We start from the raw sequence: 26,041 nt of genomic DNA on the forward strand, positions 1-26,041 counted from the left end.
CGTACAGTATTAACTGACGATTCCAGTTCAGGAGGTGCGGGGGGAGGTGTTCCTATCACCCCGCCTCAAGTAAGACGACTGACGCCGCGAGAAGCAGCGTTACAGCGCACGCCAAAAGTGGCTACATACGCAGACCTCAAGCGACTTCTTACTGACTGCATATATGATCCAGTTCCAGGCGAAGATCACATGATATTATATTCAGTACGTTTAAGACGGGTTGCCAACTTTTTGGCCACCCTGCCAGACATGAAAGAACATCTAGACAGAATATATCATTTTGTCCGTACAGGGGAGAATCCAGGAAGTATTCACGAAGCTATGGCACACAGGAAAGCCGAGATTCAAAATATGATTTTACAGTTCTTGATTAACTGTTTAATAAGAGAACAAGATCATCCAGATAAAGACCAAGACGAGATGAAAGGCCTGACTAGGTGGAGTGACAATATAGCCGAGGGAAAACACAAGACACTAGGTAGTATAGAAAGTATGTACAAGAAAATACGTAAGGAAATTATAAGTATACACCAGAAGGAGGAAGCAAAAAGAGCAACCGAGAAAGAGAATGACTCTTCCAGTGAAGAGGTAGATAGCGAGAATCCCTCCAGAATAGCGTATGTAGGTAGAACTAGATTTTCCGACAGACATTCACGCCTAGATTACAAGAAAGTTTTTCCTCCTCCCGTACCAGAACAGTGTTCTCTAGAACAAGTATTCCAGGCCACCGATAAAATTCTGAAACTACGAATAGGTTATAGTGAGCTTAGTACAATGCATGAACAAGAACTAGCCCGATCAGCAGTCCGATGGACTAGTGATTCTACCACGTTTCCAGACGAAATAGTGGCCCAAACGTTTCTGAAACTGCCCCCAGCCGAGCAGCGTCTGGTGGGTACGTATATGATCCAGCACCTCATTACATTGTATGAGGATCAGCATTCTGATCCAGGTCCTTTACATGATGTACTGAACGAGTTACTCCTAAACAGATGGAAAGGTCTAGGTACCGATTTAATTAGTGTCATATTAGAACAGCGCCACAAATACAGAACGTTCCTGAATCCACATTTTGTTCCTGTTCCACCCCCAGTAAGAAAATCATTCTACATAGACAGACAGAATCCGTTGCGAGAAGTACATCCAGTTAAGGGAGAGGGGGGTGATCTCGAACGAGTATTTGTCTACACCCCTATCACGAAAATAGAACTTCTAGAAATGAAAAAGTTAATACCCTGTCATGATAAAGATCCAGCAGGGTTCCACCGTGAATTAAAGGACATGCTCCGTATGGGAGAATACACGTATCCTGATATCATTAAAATGTTAAAGGTCCTGTTGCCTGCGGGCACATATGAAAAACTAAAAGAAAAAGAATGGGAGGTGGGAGAGAAAAAGATAGATTGGACCGCATTAGAGACTGAAGATAACACACGAGTCCCAGGTACTGGTCTTGGGGATAAAGCTAAAGCATTGCCCGAGTTGTTAATACAAGTTTTGCCAAGATTACTAGCCACGAAAAAGGAAGATTGGGATGCCATCTCAGCCTGTAAACAGAAACAAGATGAAGACACTAGTGATTTCTATTCTAGATTTGAGAAATGTTTCATTATTAATAGTGGTCTGAAAATGAGTAGTGAATCGTATCCACATCTTTTTGTTACCAAACTAGTCGAGAATTCTTTACCACAAGTTAAAAATCGAGTACTGAAAGTCGAAAGTACCTGGCAAGCTAATACTCCGTCACAAATGCTCCAGATGCTCCAGTACCACCAGAACAGAATCAGGGAAGAGCAGGAACATGAAAGGAGACGTATGAAAGACACGAAAATGAAAGTACTAGTTGCACAGTCTGTTCCACAAGACAGTCAGAAGAGGGGTCCGAATCAAGCTAGTCATCCTGCAGCTCCCGTTAAAGGGACATGTAATTACTGTAAACAGCCAGGTCATTATATAAACGAATGTGCAGTTCTGAAACACAACATAGCTACTGGTAAAACGAAAGAGAGACCACGTCCGCCTAGACAAGAACAGGTTCCGCAGAATGCTCAGCCACCCCAGAATGCACAACAGACAGTTACAGTACCGCAGCCTATAGCTGCCACACAACACGTTACACAACAGATGTACCAGTATGCACAGTCAGAATATCCAGACTATCAGCAGTATTCATGAAACAGCCTAGAGAGGGAGGTTGGCTTGCCTCTCATCGAGATTCCTGTAGATCAAGAGGGTCCCTATGTACACAGTCAAGTATTAGGGAAAGACAGAAAGTTTCTGATTGATACAGGGGCAAGTAGGACTACCATCAGTCATGACGAGGTTCCAGGGGCTCCACTCTCAGGCTCTAGAAATGTTTCCCTTGGATTTTCAGGAAAGCCTATTGTTAATGAAATATCGAAACCAGTTACTCTAGAAGTTGGTCCATTGTCCCGAACTACAGACTTGTTACTTACGAAATCATGTCCAGAAAATTTACTAGGCATTAAGACCCTGAAAGAATTAGGAGCAGTTATATGCTGCTCCCCAGAAGGGGTGCGACTGTTTTTGAGAGATTTTAAAGGTCATTATGTATTACGTGATTTTGATCCAAGATTATTGAATGTACCTCAGCATTTATGGGCGCAAGGTCCAACTGATGTAGGTTGTATGCACATCACACCCCATCGTGTCACTCTGAAGAAAGGTGTTGTATTACCACGAATCCGACAGTACAAATTGCCACCTGAGGCTGTAGCAGCCTTATCCAAAATTATTGACGAGCTCATTGCTCAAGGAGTAGTTGTAGAAACTGACTCCAATGTATGTAATTCTCCTATCATTCCGATTCTAAAACGTACAGATCCCAATGCACCTCCAGTTTATCGATTAGTGATTGACCTTCGAGAACTTAATAAATGTATCATACCCCAGTACCCAGTGGTTCCAGACATTTCTTCCCTATTGACTGCCATTGATTCCGAAGCTAAGTTCTTTACTGTTATTGATCTCAAGAACGCATTCTTTAGTGTCCCCATTCATCCAGACAGCCAGTTCCTTTTCGGATTCTGTTTAAATGGAAGAAGCTATAAATTCACACGAGCTCCTCAAGGTTTCACCGAAAGTCCTAGTATTTACAGTCAAGCACTTAAAAGACAACTAGACAATATTCACATGCCAACTGACACTGCCCTGCTCCAGTATGTCGATGATCTATTGATCACAGCCCGTTCTGAACGTGACTGCGAACGTGCGTCACTTACAGTCTTGTATTTCCTGGCCGAAATGGGGCACAAGGTGTCCCCTTCTAAATTGCAATTCTGTGTCCAGCAAGTGGTCTACCTAGGACACTTACTGTCCAAGAGGGGTAGGCAGTTGACACCTGACCGTATCCAGTTAATAGCACATCTTCCACAGCCCAAGACACAAAAGGAGGTACGAGCTTTTATCGGCCTCACTTCATACTGCAGACAATGGATTCCTCAGTACGCATATCTAGCCAAGCCACTGATACAGTTAACGACACAGGAGGCAGCCGTATCGACTGTCCTCCCTTGGACCCAAGAACATACACTTGTTTTCAATGAGTTAAAGAAAGCTTTATGCCAAGCACCTGTTCTAGCAACACCGAACTACAGTAAGCCTTTTACACTTTTTGTCACTGAACGTGATGGTACTGCATTATCTGCTCTCACACAAGATCAAGCAGGACAATACAAGCCCTGTGCTTATTTTTCTAGCACATTAGATCCGGTGGCCCAGGCTCTGCCTGCGTGCCTCAAGTCAGTTGCAGCCACAGCTCTAGCTATCAGACAAAGTGATTCCATAGTGTTAGGACACTCCTTGACAGTACAAGTTCCACACTCCGTGGAAGTTCTTTTAAACCGAACACAGACTCAGCACTTGACAATTGCACGTTTAACAGGTTATGATCTGACATTGTTTCAGCCACACATAGAAATCAGACGCTGCAACGTTTTAAATCCCGCTACACTGTTACCCTCAGTTACTTCAAATCCTGCCACACATGACTGTGTGGAAGTTGTTAACACCATGACAAAGCCAAGACAAGACTTGACAGACATTGCATTACCTGATCCCGACCTGACACTTTATGTGGATGGTTCATGTATGAGAACAAGTACAGGAGAACTAGTAGCCGCGTATGCAGTGACTACTGAAACTGAAGTTATAGAAACACATCGTATTGACACCCTGTCTGCTCAAGCAGCAGAGCTCGTCGCTCTGACCCACGCCTGCATACGAGCAAAGAACCTGAAAGTAAATATATACACAGATTCACGTTATGCATTCGGAGTCGTACACGATTTTGGAGTGCTCTGGCAAGAAAGAGGTTTTATGACTTCTCATGGAACCAAGATTCAGCATGGCCCCCTCATTCAAGCTCTGTTAGATGCAATACATTTACAGACAGCTATCGCTATCATGAAGTGCAAGGCACATACGAAAGTCACTGACATTATTTCCCAGGGTAACGACCTGGCAGATCGAACAGCCAAGCTTACAGCTCAGACTCCAGACATTCCAGTTAACCTGACACAGACAGACATTCCAGATCAGACTACTTGTATGACAGTTAAGGACCCTACACAAGACGTACTAGATATACAGTCACATGCTACTCCAGATGAAATCAAGAAATGGTCTGAACAAGGAGGGGTCCAGACAGATCAAGGATGGTTGACGAAGGGAAAAGCCACATGGTTTCTCCCCGACTCTATGGTTCAAGTCATTATTAACACCGCACATAGTCCAGCACACTTGGGAGAAAAAGCCATGATAGACAGTATTCAGAACCTTTGGTTTAACAAGCATTTACGAGCAGCAGCCAAGCAGAAAGTGCGTACCTGCATGATCTGTTGTCAGTTCAATCCAGGTAAAGGTGTCCCGGTGGAACAAGGTGGATTCCATCCTCCTGACCACCCTTTTGAAGTCCTCCAGATGGATTATATTCAGATGGATCGATGTCGAGGTTTCAAGTATGTCCTCGTAGTTGTATGCGCTTTGTCCAGATGGACAGAAGCATATCCAGTTCCAGATTACACTGCCGCGACCACTGCCAGGCAGTTGGTTCGTGAGTATTTCCCCCGTTATGGATTACCTAGGGTCGTGTATTCAGATAACGGCCAGCCATTCTCATCCGAACTCATGAAACAAGTATCCCTTCTGTTAGGGTACCAGTGGAAGTTCCACTGTGTACGACATCCCGAAGCAGCTGGTCTTGTAGAGAGACATAATCAGACTCTGAAAATCCGCATTGCCAAGGTATGCGCAGAGAAAGGCGTAGATTGGATAGTAGCACTGCCAGTCGCCCTTTTTTACATGAGAATGGTCGCTCACTCCCGTTCAGGTCTGTCACCTTTCGAGGTAGTTTTCGGTCGTCCCCCAAACATGTGGGGTACACCTAGACCACGTAAAATAACTGATGTTGACAGTAATATGCTGACAGATTACCTGGCTTCCTTGATGTCTGCACTACTCTCTTGTCGTTCACAGGTTGCCGCTGCTTTTCCAGACAACACTCAAGTGAAACCGCACGAGGTCATACCAGGCGACCTCGTTCTGGTTCGTAATTTTGATCGTTCAAGTCCGCTGGAGCCCCGTTGGAAAGAACCAAGACTCGTCCTGCTAACAACAAGGACGGCAATCAAGATCGAAGGTCGCAAGGGGTGGTTGCACTCCAGTCACGTGAAACGATTTCATGGACTCCGTACAAAAACTGTTTTCAAGGACTGCCCCGTTCTCAAGGACTGCCCAGATACTGAGTCTAAACTTCCTCTGTTAGAGAAAACTCCACAGCAGGAGTATAAAGAAAAGTTAAGGTCTAGTAAGTCAGCCAGTTTAATTGTCTAAGTCCCTCTCGGGTGAAACGGTTAGACAGGTTCCTGACATGTATGAGATAGACCCACACAGTGAGAGAGTTAGCCAAAACTCTAAGAGAATACGTTATTGTAAGAATCTTCGAAGTCGCTGCATTGTGACTCTATTATTTTTGTTATTTCTGAGTCTTATGGTTACCTGCATAAGTTATGCCTTACATCTATGTTTTCCTATTAATTCACATGTACATTTGTCTTCTAATGTTACAGTAGAGCATACATTTAGTGAACTGCCTCCTCACGAGTTATCCTATCGTCTTGCCATGCGCAATAATACTTTTATCCGAATGTTACACTATTCACACCAGACCAGCAATGCCACTAGTTGTTGGGTGTGTGGTCGACTCCCCCCTTTCCAGACACCGAAGGGAGTTCTGCCACTCTTTCCTTATCCGTTTTCACACAATGGTTCATGTGGAGCATGGTCCACGTTAACGTCATCCTCAAATGATATATCCCTTCTGAATAGAACATGTTTCCCAGATAAGGAAGGTCTTTCCCATAGAACAGGGTTAGATCTAGAAAATGAAGTATATGATCTAGGTAATTATTCCTCGAATTTCATGGTTTTGAATGTTCAGTCCGAGACTACTCCAGATTTGCCTGCTATTTCAGTTCTACCAGTGAAAGGCGAATTATGTGTCAGAAAGAATGGTTCAGTACATGTAGGACACAGTGATTGTACTACTATGGTCGAGTATAGTGACAGTGGGAAATCTACTTTCAAAGCCTCACGTCATTCTTATTTTGTATGTGGTCAGACCGCATATGTTCGTCTGCCCCTAGATTGGGATGGAACATGTTACATTGCCTTCCTACTGCGACCAGTTTTTCTAGCCCCATCCGATTATCACAGAAATACACATCTAGTACACGTTAGACATAGAAGGGAGATCGAGTCCCCAATTGTCGATCAAACTGAAACTGCCTTAGAACAGTATCAAGACTTCAATAAAGGTTTCTTTTTCTTCATAGGTCCTGTCCAGAATAGTAAGCTGATACGTAGGCTAACCAGAACCCTTGAAGCAGTAGTGAATGAGACTACTTCCGCTCTAGGTAACTTGACTGAAGAGCAATCTGCTATGAGATTTGTTGTGCTCCAAAATCGTCTCGTCCTTGACGTCATACTGGCCGATAGGGGCGGGGCTTGTAGAGTCATCGGATCTAGTTGCTGCATTTTCATTCCTAATAACGCACCGTCTGTTTATTCAGCTATAACCAGACTTCATAAAATTGCCCATCAGTTACACCAGAGTCCAGGCACCTGGACATGGTCCGGTTGGCTCTGGAGTATAATATCTGCATGGGGATGGAAAGTATTGTCATTCCTGGGTATAGCAGTAATGATTATATTCAGTTGCTGTCTCTGTTTACAACGTGGCCCTGCGATTTGCGGCTTGTGTGCTACCTCTTGTATTCCTAGTCCAAAGTCCCGTTCCAAGACCATTCGAGACGAGCAAATGATGCTATATGAACAGATAGATGGTATCATGAATATTGATGTTTCCTGATGGAAACGTAGGGCACAAGGAGGGAATGAGGAAAATTGAATTTTGCCTTGTCATATGTGCCTACGTGTTCCACATCCTATGTAATATGTGCATGACTAATATGCATATATCCCCCTATGATCGATTAAAGACGCAATTCTAGTTGTGTCCAACTTTAGTATGCCAGTTTCCAGTTCTCGTGAGAGCAACGAGTATTAGGCCTATGTTGCCCACGTTTTACATTATGCACGTTAATTCATCGTATTGTCCCCGTTTCTAGGCCTCAAAGGGCCTGAGCACCAGATTCAAGCTCCAGTCTCCTGAAACCACTCCGAGGAGCGATGCAGCCCCTCCTGCATCCCTGACCCTTCACTTACTTCCTGCCGCGCGGCGCGGTGCCCGGCCTGGCTCTGCCTGCCTGTCTGCCAAGAATATGTTATGCCTCTAGTTATCAGTTCAGCTCTCCGTCTTCACATTCCTAAGCTAACGAACCACAAACATCTCCAGTTATAGTCTAGTCTTTCTGTCTCCAGGCAAGAGAATTACTGAATTAATATCCATAGAAGATTCATAGCACACGCAATACATGTAGAATATATGCCTGCACCAGTCTTAGTGTCAAGTAGCCTTTGCCCTGATAACTTTTAGATTCTATCAACATGTACTCCAAACACCAGATACCAGATATGCTATAGGTACATGTCGTCCTGACATCGCAGACTTTCGTCTCCTCTTCTAGTGTAGAAGTCAGAGCCCCCAGTTCTTCCAGTCACACGTCATAGCCCGTTTGCGCGCACCACTAGGTTAAAGGTTCCAGCTGCCCAGGTAGCCCCCTCCATGTATCCACCCATTTATGACACTTCTGTGACGTTCTCATCACATGTCTTTGTACACGCCTTCTTTTCACGCCCATGTGTTCTTATCTTACGTTTTGTCACTTGTTACGCCTACTGTATGTAATGTAATTGTAACGTTTTACTATATATACCTTGTACTGTTAATGAGACGTGGCAGCTGCCACTCGTACCATTCTATTTCAGGCTGTTCCGATCCTGTCCCTTCCCTTTTGTCTGATTAAAGCCTGTTAGACTCAGATACATCGGATCTTGCCTCTTATTTATTGAGCTATCTGTTTTATTAATGTATTCAAAAATAGTACCGGTAATTAATTATTTATTTACCACAGGTGTACTAGTGGACTATGAGAGACCCATTGGAAGAGACTATGAGAGACCCATTGGAAGGCAAAAAGGTACAGGGGAAAATGTAAAAAGAAAATCCATATAACAGTAGACATATACATATACTACAATAATCCTCAAGCATATTAAATTGATATCAGGGAAAAGTAAAATAAAACTTTAAAAAAACAAAAAGGCATATCCCTCTCCTATCAATCGTCCTAGAAAATGATTTTGAAAACTCAAAAAAAGGGTTTACACAGTGACAGGTTGCACAAAATTGTATTTTGGGTCATCCAGATAGTCCTGGAACATCCTCTGAATGGTCATTGGTGCTGCCACTTGCTCGACCGCACTTGCCTTAACCTCTGCACTTGACTTAAGTCTTGCCACTTGAAACCAAGCCAATGCAGAGGTTGAGCCTAATTCTTCTGTTCCTGTAGTTGGTGTTGCTGCGGTTCTTGTTGATGGAGTTGGCTGCTCTGAGACAACATCACTGTCCTCTCTGGAAGCTGAAGGCTGCATCCCAGATTATCTGCTTGGGACTGTAATTTCCTACTGTTCTTTTTCAAGGTTTCTCATTTGAACAACACTCCAAGTCTTGTATAGTGAAACATCCATTCCAGAAAAAGGAATGAAAGTGGCTAGTATTTTTTTGCACTGTAGATCAATTATTGTGGCACAGATAAACTCTTGGTGCTATACGATGTCTCTTTGCAGCCTTGGATTAATAGCCAAGAGGAGGATTAAGCTGTTAACTAAGTCATGATTGTCTGCATTGCCATCCACACCTGTAAACCTTTGCAACACCTTTTTTAACTGGTCCTGTAGCAGAATCTTGGTTCATCGTTCTGTGCTTCTTGATTACTCCCCAGGTGAAAACCTCAAAAGGAAGAAGCATCTGTGTCAGCCATTTGACTATGCTCCATGTGTCCATCTCCATGGTCATGCTGTTCCCAGCTGCATTCCCTCCTCTTTGAATGACATACTCATTGATCGGTTTGTACTGCTCAAACAGACGTTTGTAATATGCATCAGAGGCTCCGTCAGGCCGGGCCTGGCTACCTCTGGGGCAGTTTCTTCACAAGTGGTAGGGTCAGTTCCTTGAGGAGGCTGACTCTTACCTAATGTCTGGTGGGAGGGAGACTTTTCTTCCTCCCCAATACTCTCTGTCTGAGTGGAGTGATCCATAGTTTCAGGCTTCACAACACTAAAATCTGTTTGAGTTTGGGCTGTGACCGTCACAGCCCTACCCACCTTTTCAGGAGGGAACTCTGTTTGGGTGTAGGCTGTGACCATCACAGCCCTGCCAACCTTTTCAGGGAAGTCTGCCTGAGCTTGGGCTGTGACCATCACAGCCCTTCCAACCTCTTTAGGAAGGAATTCTGCTTGAGCTGGGGCTGTGGCCATCACAGCCCCACTAACCTTTTCTGGAAGGCCTACCATTTTGGAATGGGTTTCTTGTTCTACCCCAGCCCAGGCTGAGATCTCTAGATCATTTCCCAGTAGACAATCTACAGGCAAGTTTGTAGTTTGTAGACACTGCCACTCTCTTTGGGCCAGTGACACCTCCCCAGCTGAGATTTACTACTGCCATGGGATGATCTTTCTGCACTCCACCAATGTTGGTAACCTGATAGGTGAACCCAGGTAAAAGTTGTCCTGAGGGGACTAGACTGTCAGTCACCATAGTGATGCTAGCCCCTGTGTCTCCGTAGGCTTCAACTTTCTGGCCATTGATGTGGGGCTCCTGTCTGTACTTGCCCAAAGTGTTGGGACAAGCGGAAAAGTTGGCAAACCCCATGTCATCTTCACAGACAAGAGTAGCTATGGTAGGGGACGTGGTTAGGCCAGAGTCCACATGAGTTCCCAAAGTAAACCCAGTAAAATACTTGGGGGCACTCCCACCACCTGGGGGAGTACTACTAATAGTAACAGGAGGTATGGGAGTAGTACTTGGGGGAATGTTTTCCTTTTTGTTGGCCCTTGGGCAACTGCTGTCAGTCTTCCAGTGGCCAGGCTGTTTACAGACTTGGCAATAAGGTTTCTTTTGGTTAGAGGAAGTGGTTTGGGACCCACCCCCACCATTGGAGTTTTGGGGCCTGTGGAGGACTTGTCTTTTGATTTAGCCCCACCTTTCTCTTGAGGCTTGGTAGAATCTTTCTTCTGGTCACCACCCAGATTTTTAGGCCTAATCCTGGTTCTGACCCATTTGTCTGCCCTCTTACCCAATTCTTGTGGAGAGGTCAGATCTGAGTCCAACAGGTACTGGTGTAGAAGCTGGTTTTGACAATTACTAAGGATCTGCTTCCTCATAATCAAATTATACAATCCTGTAAAGTCCTGTACTTTGCTGCCCAATACCCAGCCCTCCAGAGCCTTAGTAGCACAATCTGCAAAATCAGTCCAGTCCTGCGTCTGTGACTTCTGGGTATCCCTGAACAACAACCTATATTGCTCAGTGGTTAAGCCAAACCCATCAATCGGAGTACTCTTCAGCGCTGAGTAGTTTTTAGCATCCTCATCACTAACTGTAAGGAGCTTATCTCTACCTTTTTCTGAAAAGGAGAGCCACAAGATTGCTGCCCACTGACTTTGGGGTACCTGCTGTACTTTGCAAGCCCTCTCCAAAGCAGTTATCCTTTTGTGGATATCATCCCCATCTTTGTAGGGGGGGCACAATCTTACTTCGGTTTCTATGATCATAGGACCTATCTTTATCCTTAGGGATATTGCTGCCACCAGTGGAATCTAATCCACTTAACTTTTGCTCCCTTGCCAAAGCAAGTTTTGCTTGGGCAAGTTCTTCCCTCTCTATTCTGATTTGGACTTCCCTCATCCTAGCCTGGTGTTCTCTCCTCTGAGGGGGAAGTCGTCCCCCTCTGAGAACCTCTTGAGGCATTGGAGTGGAGAGAGTCACCTGAGTGAGATCTTTCCCTCCTATACCTCTGGTTAAGCCTACTGACAGGTCTGTATGGGGCTAGCCCCCCTACAGCCCCATGTAGGCTTAGGTTAGCCTGGCTAAGTCTCCTAACTTTGACCTGGCCTTGGCTGCCCTCCCCATCTTCAGAGTCTTCTGCTTCCACATCATCCTCATTATCTATGATAGTGGGATCAGTGGGATCCTCTACTGAGGGCAGGACCTCATCTGCATTGCCTGTAAAACCTGAGCTAGAGGCCTTCTGAGCATCATAACCTTCTATCAGGTGCTGAAGGGTAGGGTTAGAACCTTGTTTCAACCTCCTTGTGGTACACAAGTGTCTCAGCTCTTGGAAGTTGAGTATTTCATATCTGGATGGTGCCCTTGGAGGGTCACTCTCCACAGGCAGAGGCACACTTGGCTCACCTGTGGCAGACATGATCTAGTGAGGTGTGGTGTGTGCACCTACCTACACTAAGTGTTTCCTACTAAACCTCTCTAGGAGTTGTAGTCAGGGTGTGCTAGGCCCTTTGGTCTACAACAACTAAGTTCAGTAGAACTTAAGTATTTTAAGTCTTGTTATGTGTACCTATGGTACCTAATGTGATCTTTCAAATGATATCTCAAAGATTACCATTGGTAAAACAACAGCAAGCTCAAATCCCAACCGCTGCACACCAATGTGAGAAGTTGGCTTGGTATATGATGTTTACTATTCTAGTGAGCACCTTGCACCAGTCCAAACAACCCTTATGGTGATGGTTGTAAAGTCAACCTTATAGACCAGCTACCCTAGTGGTAGCATGGACAAAGCAGTCTTAGGCTAAACTCAAGAGGGCATGTAAAGCCAGCTGTTTTACCGTATGTAACCCTTTTAATACCAAGTGAACGGACACCACACAGGTTGTATATCAAAATATATATGTATTTATTTCTAACACAATCCTCTGAACTCTTTATGAGGTCAGAGGCACAAGCACATAACAAGATACTCAATTATAATACAATAAGTTGCACAAAATACAGTAATGCCCTACGGGCACTTCGAACCATATACTAAAATAGTGGTATAAGAACCACGTCACGAACAAAGGAAAGGCCTAGGGCCTGGAGAATCGCTGGGGCTCCGCTGTACTACCAAAGGATAGGGAGCAGGAAGCCCACGGGATGCGCGTGCAGTGTCTTTACACGCACACAAGTTACATTAGAGTTAGAATGGGAACGAAAGAATTGGAAACTAGTTCTTTTAGGACACTTCCAGATGGACTAGGGAAAAGCTATTTGAAACTAGGACACTAGGGTAGTCAATACCCACAGGAGTACCAAAATACTCGCGTTACCTCACCCACAGGAAGCGGGTGCATAGGTGTCAAAGTGTGTCGGGTTTCGTCGCTGATTCCTATGGAGCCTTGGAGAAAGATGGTGCAGGAGAGAAGTGTCCGGTTGGATCCAAGGGCGGATCGAGGATGAAGAGTACCTGAAAGCAGAGGGGACAGAGTCTGGGTCACTAGCCAGTGACCAGGAAGGAACCAGGCGATGTCGCGAAGCAATCAGGTGATGTCGTGAAGCTTGTCTCTGCAGCCACGTGGACCAGGAGGTGTCGACGATGACCAGGAGCTGGATACGGACTGTCCCACGAAGGCTCTCGCTGTCGGCGGTGTCGGCTTCCGGATTGGAGTCAACAAGCCTTGGCAAAGGCAACCCACGCAGGAATCGAAGATGGCTTACGGATCAGACGAGCAAGCTCCGTCTGATAGGCCAGTTTGGAGCAACCAGACCTAGAATAGTGAACATCATATACCAGGCCACCTTCTCACACTAACAATGCCTACAAAGTTAAGACATGTGAAGAAAGAGGAATAAAAGCACAGAAAGAAGCAAGACAAATGCAGAAAGAGGCAACAGAAGTCCAGAAAGGCGATGAAGTGCAGGAAGAAGCAAGAGATGTGCAGAAAGAACCAACAGAGGAGCAGAAAGTCCTCCTGTGCCCCCAACTTTTTACGGACGGGTACTGATGGTAACTGACTCTGACTAACCGGGACTGGAGCCAGTGCCATGCTAAACGACACTTGGAATACAGTGAAAACACCTACATACACTAAGGAACACTATGCGTTGGGGTACCCCTGTGATTAGCATGACCTCCTCTGTAATTGCCACGAGTTAGTGCCTGAGTCATTGCATAAGTGCATGGGTAGTGATTGGATGATTAGAGTCCTGCAAGGACAGTGCATGGTGACTGTATAACTGATTGGGTTTTAGCGAAGTGATTGGATAAGTAGATGATGCTGGATGGGTGATTTGAGGAGTGCATGGGTAGTGACAGAGGGATTTTAGGAGTGCATGGGTACAACCTGGGTAATTGGAGGAGTGAATCAGTACTGTGTAGGTGGTTAGAGGTCTGTATAGGTAGTGCCTGGGTCATTCCATGAGTACATGGTTAGTGACTGGAAGATTAGAGTACTGCAAGGAGAGTGCATGGCGAATTTATAAGTGCTTGGGTTTTGGTGGAGTGCTTGGATAAGTACATGGTGCTAGCTGGATGATTGGAAAAGTGCATGGGTACTGACAGGGTGATAGCTGGACTGCATGGGTAGTGCTCAGAGGATAGTAGCAGTGCATGTGTTAGAGCCTGGGTCATTGCATGAGTGCATGGGTAGTGACTGGATGATCAGAGTGCTGCAAGGAGAGTGCATGGTTAATTTATAAGTGCTTGGGTTTTGGCGGAGTGATTGCATAAGTACATACATGTCACATAGGCCCGCCCCCTCCCTTCACCACTGTGCAAACACGCACCCTGGCGGCTTTTAATTTGGGGGATTAATTCCCCTTGAATCCTGAGGGTCCCTGGGGGGCCAACAAGCCCACCAGGTATCTCCTGTAAGCGCCACAGAGCTGCTTTGCAGAGAGGTGATCCGAGCCAACGCCCCTTTTTATACCTCTCTGCAACGCAACTCTGAGGCGCTTATTGGACGTACCGGGTGGGATAGTTGGCCCCCAGGGACCCTCAGGATTCAAGGGGACTTAATTCCCCAACTTAAAACGCGCCACAGGGTGCGTTTGCACACTTGTCACATCAGGCCACGCCCCCTCCCTACATGACTGTGCAAAAGCACTCCCTGGAGCGTTGTAAATATGGGGATTAAATCTCCTTGAGTCCTGAGGGTCCCTGGGGGCAAACTAACCCACCAGCTACCTCCAGTAAGTGCCACCGAGCTGCGTTGCAGACAGGTGAAAAAAGGGGCGTGGCCTCTGAACACCTCTCCGCAACACAGCTCCCTGGCGCATACTGCAGGTACCTGGTGGGCTAGTTCACCTTAGGGACCCTCAGGATTGAAGGGGACTTAATCCTCCAATTTACAATGCTTTTTTTGGCTCTGGGGGTCCTTGTGGGACCCCCTGAGCAGGCCTAGGGGGTCAGGGTGTTTCTACCCTGCCCCCTTTTCTTTTTTCTTCACCTTTGTTTTACTATTTTCTTGTAACTCGGTTCTACCAAGTCACAAGATGGCTGCCAACACCTCACTTCCTGGTTTGGAGTGTTGGCAGCCAATTAGAATAAAGCTTGTGGTCAGGAGGGGTTGTGACTCCATCACGCCCATAGATATCAAAACTTTTATTTTTGAATTTTTCAGCTACTACTGAACGGATTTACACCACTTAAAAAAAAGGTCACATTCTGAATCAAGCACTACCTTTTTCAAAATTTGGGGTAATTCCGTTCAGCAGTTTCGGCTGTAACCTTACCTAAAGTTTTCTATGGGAAATTGATTTTTTTACTCTTATTTTTTGAATTTCTCAGCAAATACTGAATGGATTTACATCATTAAAAAAAAAGGGTTGCTTTCTGAACAAAGCACTACCTCTTTGCCAAATTTGGGGTAATTCTGTTCAGCTGTTCGGCCTGTAGCCTGTCTCAAAATTTCCTATAGAAATTAACATGGGGAAAACCTGTTTTGGACCCCCCCTTTTTTCTCAGCCCCCGCTGGACGAATCACCCCCAAACTTTCAGGATAGGAGCCAACCTGGATAGACTTTTTTTGGGAGAATTTCGCGAAGATTAGTCAAACGACGCCAAAGTTATTAGCAAATCAAAAAAAGCTTTTACTCTGGAAACTAGGTTCTAACTATAACTACCTACTGGCAACCGCCAGTAGGTAATATATATATATATATATATATATATATATATATATATATATATATATATATACACACATAAAAGACTGCAACTACCATCGTGCAATGAAAGCACACGCCCATGAGGCGGGACTTTTTGTTACTAATGAGAACTGGTTAGCTGCCTCTCCTTATTGCCATCCCGTGAACAAGGGCTAAACGAAGCCCGAAACGCGTTGGGACATTGATGGCTAAAGCTTATGCTGTACCTACCGTGCTGTTGACTTTTGCTGCCTTGCAGAATAAAGATGTAAACACGCTGTGAGTGGGCCTCCAAGTGTCGGATTCTTGCGATTGGAGAATGTAGCGGCCTACTGAGGTCGCAGAGAGCCTCTGCCGGCAGATGAGCGGGTCTTGCACCGCCATGAGCGCAGAGCTGAAGAGAACATTGTGTTGTTCAGTTGGTAGAGAAATCGGCATGGCAGCGGTATCGAGCTGATGCAGCAACCCCCTGTGGCCAAGAAACATTATTTGGAGACTGGGGGCGGCTCCTGCTACAGGTTTATATTAATAAAAGACTGCAACTACCAGAGTGCAATGAATGCACATGCCCACTGGGGGGGACTTTTTGTTACTAATGAGAACTGGTTAGCTGCCTCTGCTTATTGCCATCCTGAGAACAAGGGCTAGAGGAAGCCCGAAATGCGATGGGACATTGATGGCTAAAGATTATGCTGTACCTACCGTGCTGTTGACCTTTGCTGCCTTGTAGAATAAAGATGTGAACACGCTGTGAGTGGGCCTCCAAGTGTCGGGTTCTTGCGATTAGAATGAATATATATATATGATTCACTGAAAAAACTAAATGTTACAGGGAGATTATAGTTACTCAGATTTCGCTCGTGCAAAACCAGTGAAATTCAACGGTTATAGTTACCTAACCAAACTATACCTTATGCCCCTGCAATGCACTGCTTATGACCTCACATATTACATCACTCATGACATTGTCAGTGACATCACTGATGACATCATCCAGTGATTGTGGGTGTTTCCTAAATGTTTTTACGTGTTCAATAAAAAACCACTAAGTTATATTAGTATACTTTGTGTACTACTACTGAGTGATTCCATTTTTAACATAGTTTTTTGTGAGTCGCTGTGTGAATGTGTATCTGTGTGTGAGTGGGTGTCTGAGTGGCTGTCTTGGTGTATAAGTGGGTATGTGAGTAGCTGTGTGGGTGACTTAGTGGCTGTTCAAGTGACTGTATTAGTGAGTGAGTGGGTGGGTGGGTGTGCCACTGGCTCTATGGGTCAGTGAGTGAGCAGCTATGCGAGTGACTAATCGTGGGTGAGTGTTTGGTTAGTGTGTCAGTGACTTACGGGTGAGTGAGTGGGTGTCTGAATGGCTGTATGAGTGAGTGACTGAGTGTGTAAGTGGCAGTATGGGTGAGTGAGTGGCTGTTTGAGTGAGAGTTTGGTTAATTGAGTTGTGTGTGAGTGGCTGAATGAGAGTCTGTGGGATTGGCTGTATGGGTGAGTAAGCAGCTGTGTGAGCAGTTGTATGGATCTGTGAATGGGTATGTAAGTGGTTGTGTGAGTGCGTGCTTGAGTGGTTATATGGGTGAGTGGGTGGGTGTGTGAGTGGCTGTATAGGTGAATAACTGGCTGAGCCAACCAGTAGCTATATGGGGGAGTTTGTGGCTGGGTGAGTGGCTGTATGGGTGAGTGACTGGTTCTATGGACAGGCTCTGTTAGTGGCTCTATGGATAAGTGAGTAGTTGTGTAAGTATTTTTATGGGTTTGTGAATGGGTATGTGAGCGGTTGGGTGGAAGGTTGTACAGGGATGCGAGTGGTTCTGTGGATGATGTCATCAGTGATGTCACTGCCCATGTCATGAGTGATGCAATATGTGAGGTCATAGGCAGTGCATTGCTGGGGCATAAGTTATAGTTAGCTCAGGTAAGTCTAACTGATGAATTTCACTAGTTTTGTACAAGTGAAATCTGAGCCTAAATATAACGTCCCTGTAACTTTTGTTTTTTTCAGTGAATTTCTAAGGTTTTTTTAATTCTATTTCCTAATTTTAACATCCCTGTAACTTGTAGTTTTTTAAGTGAATTCCTCTATTTTTTTAATTCTAGTTCCCAACTATAACGTCACTGTAACCTTTTGTTTTTAAGTGAATTGATAAGGTTTTTAATTTTATTTCTTAACTGCAACCACTAACCTTTGACACAGAGTGTGTGAGTGCATGACTGTGTCAATGGGTGTATGAGTAGGTTTGGAAGTGGGTGAGAGTATGACTGAGGCTGTAAGTGGGTGCATGAGTGAATGGGTCTGTGAGTGCCTCTGAGAGTGTCTGCCTCTTTCTGCTCGTTTTACATCTTTATTTTACCTCTAGCCACTCGTTACTGACCTTTATTTGTCCTCTTTCTGTTTGTTTGACCTTTATTTTGCCTCTTTCTGCTCATTTCTCACCTTTATTTTGCCTCTTTCTGCTCAATGCTTCCCTTTATTTTTCCTTTCTGCTTGTTTCTGACCTGTATTTGCCTTTTTCTGCTCCTTTCTGACATTTATTCTGTTTCTGAACTTTATCTTGCCTCTCTGTCTGCTCATTTCTGACCTTTATTTTGCCTCTTTATGCTTGTTTGTGACCCTTATTTTGCCGCTTTCTTTTTGTTTCTGATCTCTATTTTTCCTCTTCCTGCATCTTTCTGACCTTTATATTGCCTCTTTCTGCTAGTTTCTCACCTTTATTTCGCCTCTTCCTTATAGTTTCCGATCTATATTTTGACTCTCTCTGCTAGTTTCTAACCTTTATTGTTCCTCTTTCCGCTAGTTTCTGATCTCTATTTCTTCTCTTTTTGCTTGTTTCTCACCTTTATTTTGCCTCCTGCTTGTTTCTGGCCTTTAATTGGCCTCTTTCTGCACATTTCTGCTCTCTATGTTGCCTCTTCCTGCTTGTGTCTGAACACTTTTTTGCCTCTTCCTGTTAGTCTCCATCCTTTATTTGACCTCTTTCTACTTGTTTCTGACCTTTATTTGGCATCTTTCTGCTCGTTTCTGATCTCTATTTGACCTCTTTCTGACCTTTAATCTGCTTCTTGTTGCTTATTTATGACCTCTTTCTGCTCGTTTCTGACCTCTATTGTGCCTCTTTCTGACCTCTATTCTTCCTCTTTCTGCTTGTTTCTTACCTTTATTTCGCCTCTGTCTGCTCCTCATGTCGCTCTTTAATTTTGCCTCTTTCTGCTAATGTCTGACTTTTATTCTGAAGTTCTGCTCATTTGACATCTTTATTTTGCCTGTATCTGTTCGTTGCTCAGTTTTTTTTCCTCCTCTTTGTTAGTTTAACCTTTATTTTGCCTCTTTCTGCTGGTTTCTCACTTTTATTTTTCCTCTTTCTGCTCGTTGCGGACCTTTATTCTGTTATTCTGCTCATTTCTGACCCTTATTCTGCCTTTTTCTGTTTGTTTCTCATCTTTATTTTGCCTCTTTTTGCCCGTTGCAGATCTTTATTCTGCTTCTTTCTGCTCGCTGCTGATCTTTATACTGCCTCTTTATGCTCATTTCGGACCCTTATTCCGCCTCTTTCTGCTCGTTGCTGACCTTAGTCTTGCCTCTTTTCCCTCTTTCCTGAGACCGGAGGGGGGGCCTCAAGGGCTCCACGGTCCCAGCTTAAAATAGCAGTTCCCTGCTTGACGAAGAAATAGTTTCATCATATTTGCGTGCAGGGAAACAGATGAAAACTCAGCTTTCTGCAAGGCGGAGCGGTTTGATAGCTCTGGCTTGCAGTAATCGCAGTTATAAGCAAGGAACCTGTGCACACATTTATACTAATTGATTCAATGATCACAATTTTCATAAGGCACATTTTACGCAGAAGTCTGAAAAGACATTGGAACATCCTATTGGCGGACAATACTTTAGTGAGCCACATCACAAAACAGCCACAAATCACTTTTAGGAGGGGTCGTACCCTCCGCAATAGACTTAGCCCGACAGGGCCTAGGGTTATAAGGACAGACAACTGGCTAACCTCACCCAATAATGGCTTTTATAAATGTGGTTTCTGTGGAATGTGTAGAATGGCCAAACACAGAACCAAAAGGTTTACAGGATGTGATGGAAAAGTATATGACATTAAACCAACATTAATTGTTTGACCAGATTTGCAATCTATATAATTGAGTGTAAATGTGGAAAACAATATGTTGGGAGTACGATCAGGACCCTGAAAGAGAGAATAGGGGAACATGTTAGGGCACTTGCACAGCAGGATGCTAGATATCCAGTGGCAATACATGCGTCAACTTGCACAGCTCAAAGCCCACACAAAGAATTTTGCTTTTTTGGAATTGAACATATCCCCCTTAGTCTCAGGGGTGGTAATAGAAAACTTCACCTCAGGAGGAGGGAAGCTAGTTGGATCATGAGGCTACATACGGTGGAACGGGGGTTAAATTGTGATTCTGAGATGCAATTTTTTCTGGGAGTTTACCTTTGTTGATGTTCTGCTTTTGATCAATTATATTAACTATCATGATTCAGTATTATTAGAACATATTGTTTATCTTTGACCAAAGTAACTGTTGTAAACTCTGGTCATTATTAACACAGAAGTTCTAAACAAGAACAAGAATATTTCAAGTATAGTGATACCTTTTTCACTTTTTTCACATATTACGGATTCTACTTGACAATGGGAGTATATTGTGTTAACTCCCTGTACATGCATTCTATTGTAATATCTAATTTTAATTGTAAATTTTGGAACTATATAGCGCCTAATATACTTATTTGATTACAAGATATTATTCTGTACACATGGAATTATTAGTTACTAACCGTACCTTCTATCTATCTGTCTTTTCTCTCTTTCGAAATTTGCAGCTTGATTGTCTTTTTTCCATGCCGGCCCGTTGATAGGAACAAATTAATTTCTAAGTCACCAGAGGAAAGTGAGACATGGTCCGCTGACTCATGAGCATGGAGATTGGCGTTTCTTGACCTCCAAGCACAATGGTCCTAAGGCTCTACGCCCAGAAAGAGAGACTGGATGAACCACCTTTTGCTGCAGGATCTCAGAGCTTTGTGTAGTATCTGGAGAAGACTGCTTCCATACCCTTGCTGATGCTAAGCAGCCTCGCTTCTTGGGTGACCTAACCTAGGAGGATGCCAGGAGAGAAAAAATGCCAATAAGGACATGTTATGTGCTTCTCTTCTCTATTTGCTTAAACTCACCATTTATGACCCTTTTGTCATTTTTTTAAGATTCCTTTAGCTCTGCATGAAAGGCTCCCGTCCCATCAACCCTGATGCTTGGCAACCTATGATACTCGGAGCAGCCAGCAAAGTGTCTTGCAAATTGTTCTTGCATCTTTGCGCAAGAACTCTTAATTTTGTTAAAAAAAAGCATTGTCCTACATATGCCCTTTGAACGGTTTCAAAAATCCAATTTTGTATTTAAGGCATAGTTTTCTATGCAATAGTGTTGTTTCGTATGCAGTAGTGTTTGCCACTTAAACCATGATTTGGAAGAAGCTTTACTACAAATCAGTATTGAAGTTTTCGAGAAGAGCCAAGGCTCGAATGTGCATCAATTTTCAGGTTTCTTCCAGGATATGGGGTTCAGTAGGCACACACTCCTGCAAAATAAACATTGTAGCCTATTCACAAACTGCATAGTACTACACACATACTACAAAATGCTTCACTAATCTATGTGCGGAGTTCTCAGTCTTACCCCTCTCATATCTTATGTGTGGAGATATCTGCTCTGACTGCAAGGTTCCCCACACATGCACACCTATGTTTTAGTAGTAAATGTGGAAGGGACGAGGGACAGAGGCTGGAAAATGAGGAAACGTACAACAAAATAGGAGGGGCTCAGGGAGATTAAGGACTGTTTTAGGGAGGGGCATGCACCCACCCAGAAGAGTAAGCCCACTCTTGTTCAAAAAATGCATTTCTGCAGGTACTAAGAGTAAAAAATAATCCAAAGCAGTAGAAAATGAACTCCAGCCCAGACCGATAGAGCGCCCAGACTCACACATGGCCAGATCCTGTCACTGCAACACCCGCCCATACAAAATAATGGATGCAGAGACAAACTAGAACCTCAGAGGAAGTAATATTAAAATGAAATAATTCCTTTAGAATTTTTAAAAATACATATAATGCAACCGAATGTTACAAAAATGACAGATAATAAATAGAATATAAAACATTTTATTAATCTTTAATTAAAAAAGAAATCTTTAAAAAAATAATTAAATTATCTGAAATGAATAGTGTAGGTACAGTTTAGTAAGTTTTAATATTACCTAAATAAATTGAAAACTTTTACTTTAGGTTGAATAATTTTTTTAATACAGGTTTAAAAAATATATTTTTTTTTATATATTTGAATTCTAAATTAAGATGATATTGTTTCAGCATTTTAAAAATCTTGTTCTACAATACCTCTGTCTAAATGTGATAAATTTCTGGTTGTAACTATGCACTTGTAAATTTGGCTCCACGCCCTGGTTTTAGGAGATGAGGACATGCAAGGCTACACTTTGTAGTAGATTTACACTCAGAAATGGTGAATAGCCAAAAGTAGTTCAATTATTACAAAGTGTAGGAGTAAATTTATACAAGCAAATGTATTCACGTGTAAATTTAACTTGGTGGATAGGTCCCATCGTCTGGCAATATGGCTCCATCTTCTCCATCTGCCTGCTGCTCCCTTTCTTGAAAGCACTCTTGAAACTGTCCTGTCCTTTGGGGAAAACAGATGTGGTTAGGTTGGTTATCCTACTGAGTGCATACTGCTGAGATTAACACTCCTTCCCTGTGACATTCTGAAGGCTTCCGTGAATATGATACTTTATGGTGGTTTTCAGGATTAAGTTTCATTTAAGAGGTAATCTGGGTTCCAAGCTACCCCTGACACTTAGCAAGTATTCTCTTGATGCCAATACATGGTTTATGCTTCAGATTATTATACCAAACGACTGTAGTAACTAATATTTATCCTTTCTTTTTCCGGAGGACTCATTAGGTATCTCAAGCCCAAAAACTGTCACAGAATAATGAAAGCCACTTTCTTAGCACATACATACTTTGGTCTATGTAGGAACCTTGGAGTCGTTTGGAAAATCACCACTGGACTGCTAAAGTAATGCCATGCCATGCCATGCTAATAGGAAAATATGCTCTCTGTAAATGTCAAAAGTAAAAATATCCAAATGTGTGAATAATGGAACGTAAGCACTGGGAGATAATGTGCTTTGCTCGTGATGACAACATATGGACATGTGTTTTGTCATGATATGTGACCTTTTCAAGGCTAATGGAAATTTTATGAATACCAAGGACACAAAGTAATGTATGTAAAATCCTCAAATCAAAGTATTGAAGTAGTAAGATACAAGTCTAAAACTGGTCATATAAAGCCCGACCAAGTGAGCAAGATGCTGTCCTGGATCTCCCCTGAGTGCTATGGTATCTTCATTCATGACTAATTTATACAGTGGACCCCTTCGGCCTACTGTTGTTTGTAGCTCTGATAGTAGGGTGCATGATACCTGGAAAGCACCAAATCAAGGATTTGTTCTCATTGTACTTACCCACAACTATGCCTATCAATAAGAGGTGCAATTCCTACATTACTACTGCCTTGTTTTTTTCACAATTCAGGAACAGATGTTTTGTCCATGGCCTGTGCCAAAGGGAGAGAAGGGGTTGCTTGTAGAGCAGCCAAAATTAGCCAATTGTGAAGGCTGAGTTTTAACTTAGCAAACGTAGTGCGGGGTAAGCCTAGAGCAACTGGCCTACTTATTCAATGAGAACATCACACATTGGTGACCAGCACTGACATTTAGCACAGGATAAATCTGTATTTTGAATCCTGTAGAAAGCTTTTGTGTATGATGGAGGTAAAATCCTGTTAGCTGAAACATTTCTGAAGCTTCCTTACAGAACAGCAGCTTGTAGTGAATTAGACTGTAAAAACGAAAAGAAAGAAGACAGGAAGAGAAGACACAAGAGAGAGAAGGGACAGCAAAGGAGACGAGTAGAGCAACTGCGGAGATTACAGTAGACTGGGAATAATGAAGTGCCACAAAGCGATCCCACTTCAGGAGCAGATATTTCCGATTCCATATCCGACGATGGAGAGTCTTGTCTAGCTCATCCTGCCCGGACACCCTTCCTGTGGACTGTGCAGTCTGCGCAGGAACATGCCGACTCACTGTTTTCCCTTCATTGATAGAAGCTGACCATTAAAAAGTCTCACACTGAAGTACAAGATAGCCCTCGAGAAAAGGAGACGGCCTGGTCAATAGTTGTAGAATGCTCAGAGGTAGAAGGCAGTTAACAATTTTAACTTGTGTTGTGTCACTTACTCTTGTGTTTTAAAATTCCTTGCTACGAAGTATTCCTCTTTGCGCACAGCCGATTTGAGCGCTGTGACGCTCTTCATCTTCTCCAGCGGCCGCCATCATCGCAGGCGTGCTTGCCGACCACGCCCCGTGAGGCCACGCCCCCTCCGCCCAACCTATAAAAAACCGCTGACTTCAAGCGTCCTGCAGAAATCCTAATCCCAGGCCTGAGGCGGAAAGCCGGGCACTGGAGGTACGAGCAAAATAGCATTTTGGTAACAATTTTAACTTGTGTTGTGTCACTTACTCTTGTGTTTTAAAACTCCTTGCTACGAAGTATTCCTCTTTGCGCACAGCCGATTTGAGCGCTGTGACGCTCTTCATCTTCTCCAGCGGCCGCCATCATCGCAGGCGTGCTTGCCGACCACGCCCCCTGAGGCCACGCCCACCTCCTCTAGATATGTGTATGCATAGGGAGCGCAGCGGACGAGCGCAGCGGACGAGCGCAGCGGGAGCGCCGTTTGCGCGCCGAAGGCGCGCCAAAGGCAAGCCCGTCTGGGCCCGTCCGGGCCCAGACGGACCCAGGCCCAGAGACTCTGTCGGATGCCCCTCATGACCGCGTGGTGTATACTGGAGATATGCTCCGCGCACTCCAACCAAAGAAAATCCTGGCCTGCTACCACACGCATACTGAAGGAAAACCCTTCTTTAATTGTATGCGCTGTAATCCGACTCCCCTAAGCTCAGCAAAACCCGGACTGAAGATAGGACTTCTTAACTGCCGCTCCCTTCCCAAACATGCGCTCGAAACAAACCTGTTAATCCAAGATCATGATTTCGATCTGCTGTTTTTAACGGAAACATGGCTATCAGATAGCTCCGACTCGGACATCGTCACGGCCCTTCCCCCAGGGTACCTCTGTCAAGCCTTACACAGACCCAAAGGGAGGGGAGGGGGGTAGCCATAATCTTCAGGGAACAACTTACTTGTAGAACTTCCAACGCCCATATCGAGGATTGCGAAAGCTGTCAATTCTCCATCCAAACCTCCCCAGCTCACTCCCTGTCAGGGCTATTGATCTACCGCCCCCCAGGTGCCCCTGGGAATTTCCTTAATGCCGTCACCGAATCAGTTTCACAATTAGCATCTTCTGCCTCCAACTTTCTTATTTTAGGCGACCTGAACCTCCACTTCACGGACCCTATGGACCGGATAACCTCCGACCTCCTTCAAGACCTATTGTCACTCAATATCCGACTGGTCAACAATGAGCCTACCCATGAGAAGGGACACCTACTGGATCCCACCCTCACTAATGTGGCAACCATCACCACCATGCCACCCTTGACCCTTCCATGGACGGATCATTTTCTTGTCCCTATCTCCTGGGAAATATCCACCATGAACCCCCAAACTACTAAAATTCAGGTCACCGATAGACGGTGGCATAAACTCATATCTGGGGAATGGGCCGCCGCCCTTGCAGATTCCATCCCTGAGCTCTCCGCCGATCCTGCCACGGCCGATAAGCAGTTTAATGAGTGGATTACCTCTTCTCTAGATACACTCCTTCCCAAAACTGCAACCTTTAAACATCCCAAAAGAGTATCCTCTGCTTTATGGTACACTCCAGAGCTTAAAGCCCTGCGCCAAGAGTGCAAGAGAACGGAACGCTCCTGGAGAAAAAACTAATCTGAAACAAACAAAGATGTTTATTCTACCTCTCTCTTAATTTATAAAACTACTATTCGGAAAACTAAAAGCGCTTTCTTTCAGGAAAGAATAGAGAAAGCGGTATGCTCCAGTAAGGAATCCTACGCCATCCTAAAAGAACTTCTGAAAACCCCAGAACCTGGACCGAGACACCCCACAGACCCCAAAGCCGACCAGGAAAAATGCCAACAATTGGCTAACTTCCTTCATGAAAAAATTCAAAAAATTCTTGATTCAATTCCCCCCGCGAATCCGTGCGAGGAAAATGATCTCCCGCACTCCCTAACACCTAGTGGTCTCTCCTCTTGGGGTCAAGTTACGACTGAAGAAGTAGGAAACACGTTAAAATCCATAAAAAGCGGATCTCC

The 26,041-nt window shown here is 44.2% G+C and overlaps 1 protein-coding gene and 1 long non-coding RNA gene across 3 annotated transcripts in view; one reads left to right on the forward strand and one right to left on the reverse strand.

The window, feature by feature from the left end:
• LOC144769861 (uncharacterized) overlaps positions 1 to 20,520 on the forward strand; it is a 114,700-nt gene extending 94,180 nt beyond the window's left edge. The window contains exon 4 of the long non-coding RNA XR_013598758.1: positions 20,484 to 20,520. This is a non-coding gene — a long non-coding RNA (uncharacterized LOC144769861). The remainder of the gene's footprint in view (positions 1 to 20,483) is intronic.
• Positions 20,521 to 20,555: 35 nt separating this feature from the next.
• The window catches only part of TBC1D16 (TBC1 domain family member 16), a 785,234-nt gene continuing 779,748 nt past the window's right edge, over positions 20,556 to 26,041 (reverse strand). The window contains exons 11-12 of one of the 2 annotated variants that reach the window (XM_078654046.1): positions 22,249 to 22,356; positions 20,556 to 20,757 (exon numbers count right to left, since the gene is read on the reverse strand). In XM_078654046.1, the coding sequence (XP_078510172.1) occupies positions 20,572 to 20,757; positions 22,249 to 22,356 (294 nt within the window). In that variant the 3' untranslated portion in view covers positions 20,556 to 20,571. Of the gene's footprint in view, positions 20,758 to 22,060; positions 22,357 to 26,041 lie in introns of those variants that run through there. The other variant, XM_078654047.1, reaches the window with a different exon arrangement.

Source organism: Lissotriton helveticus, chromosome 7 (assembly GCF_964261635.1).
Source record: "Lissotriton helveticus chromosome 7, aLisHel1.1, whole genome shotgun sequence".
Taxonomy (NCBI): Eukaryota; Metazoa; Chordata; class Amphibia; order Caudata; family Salamandridae; genus Lissotriton; species Lissotriton helveticus.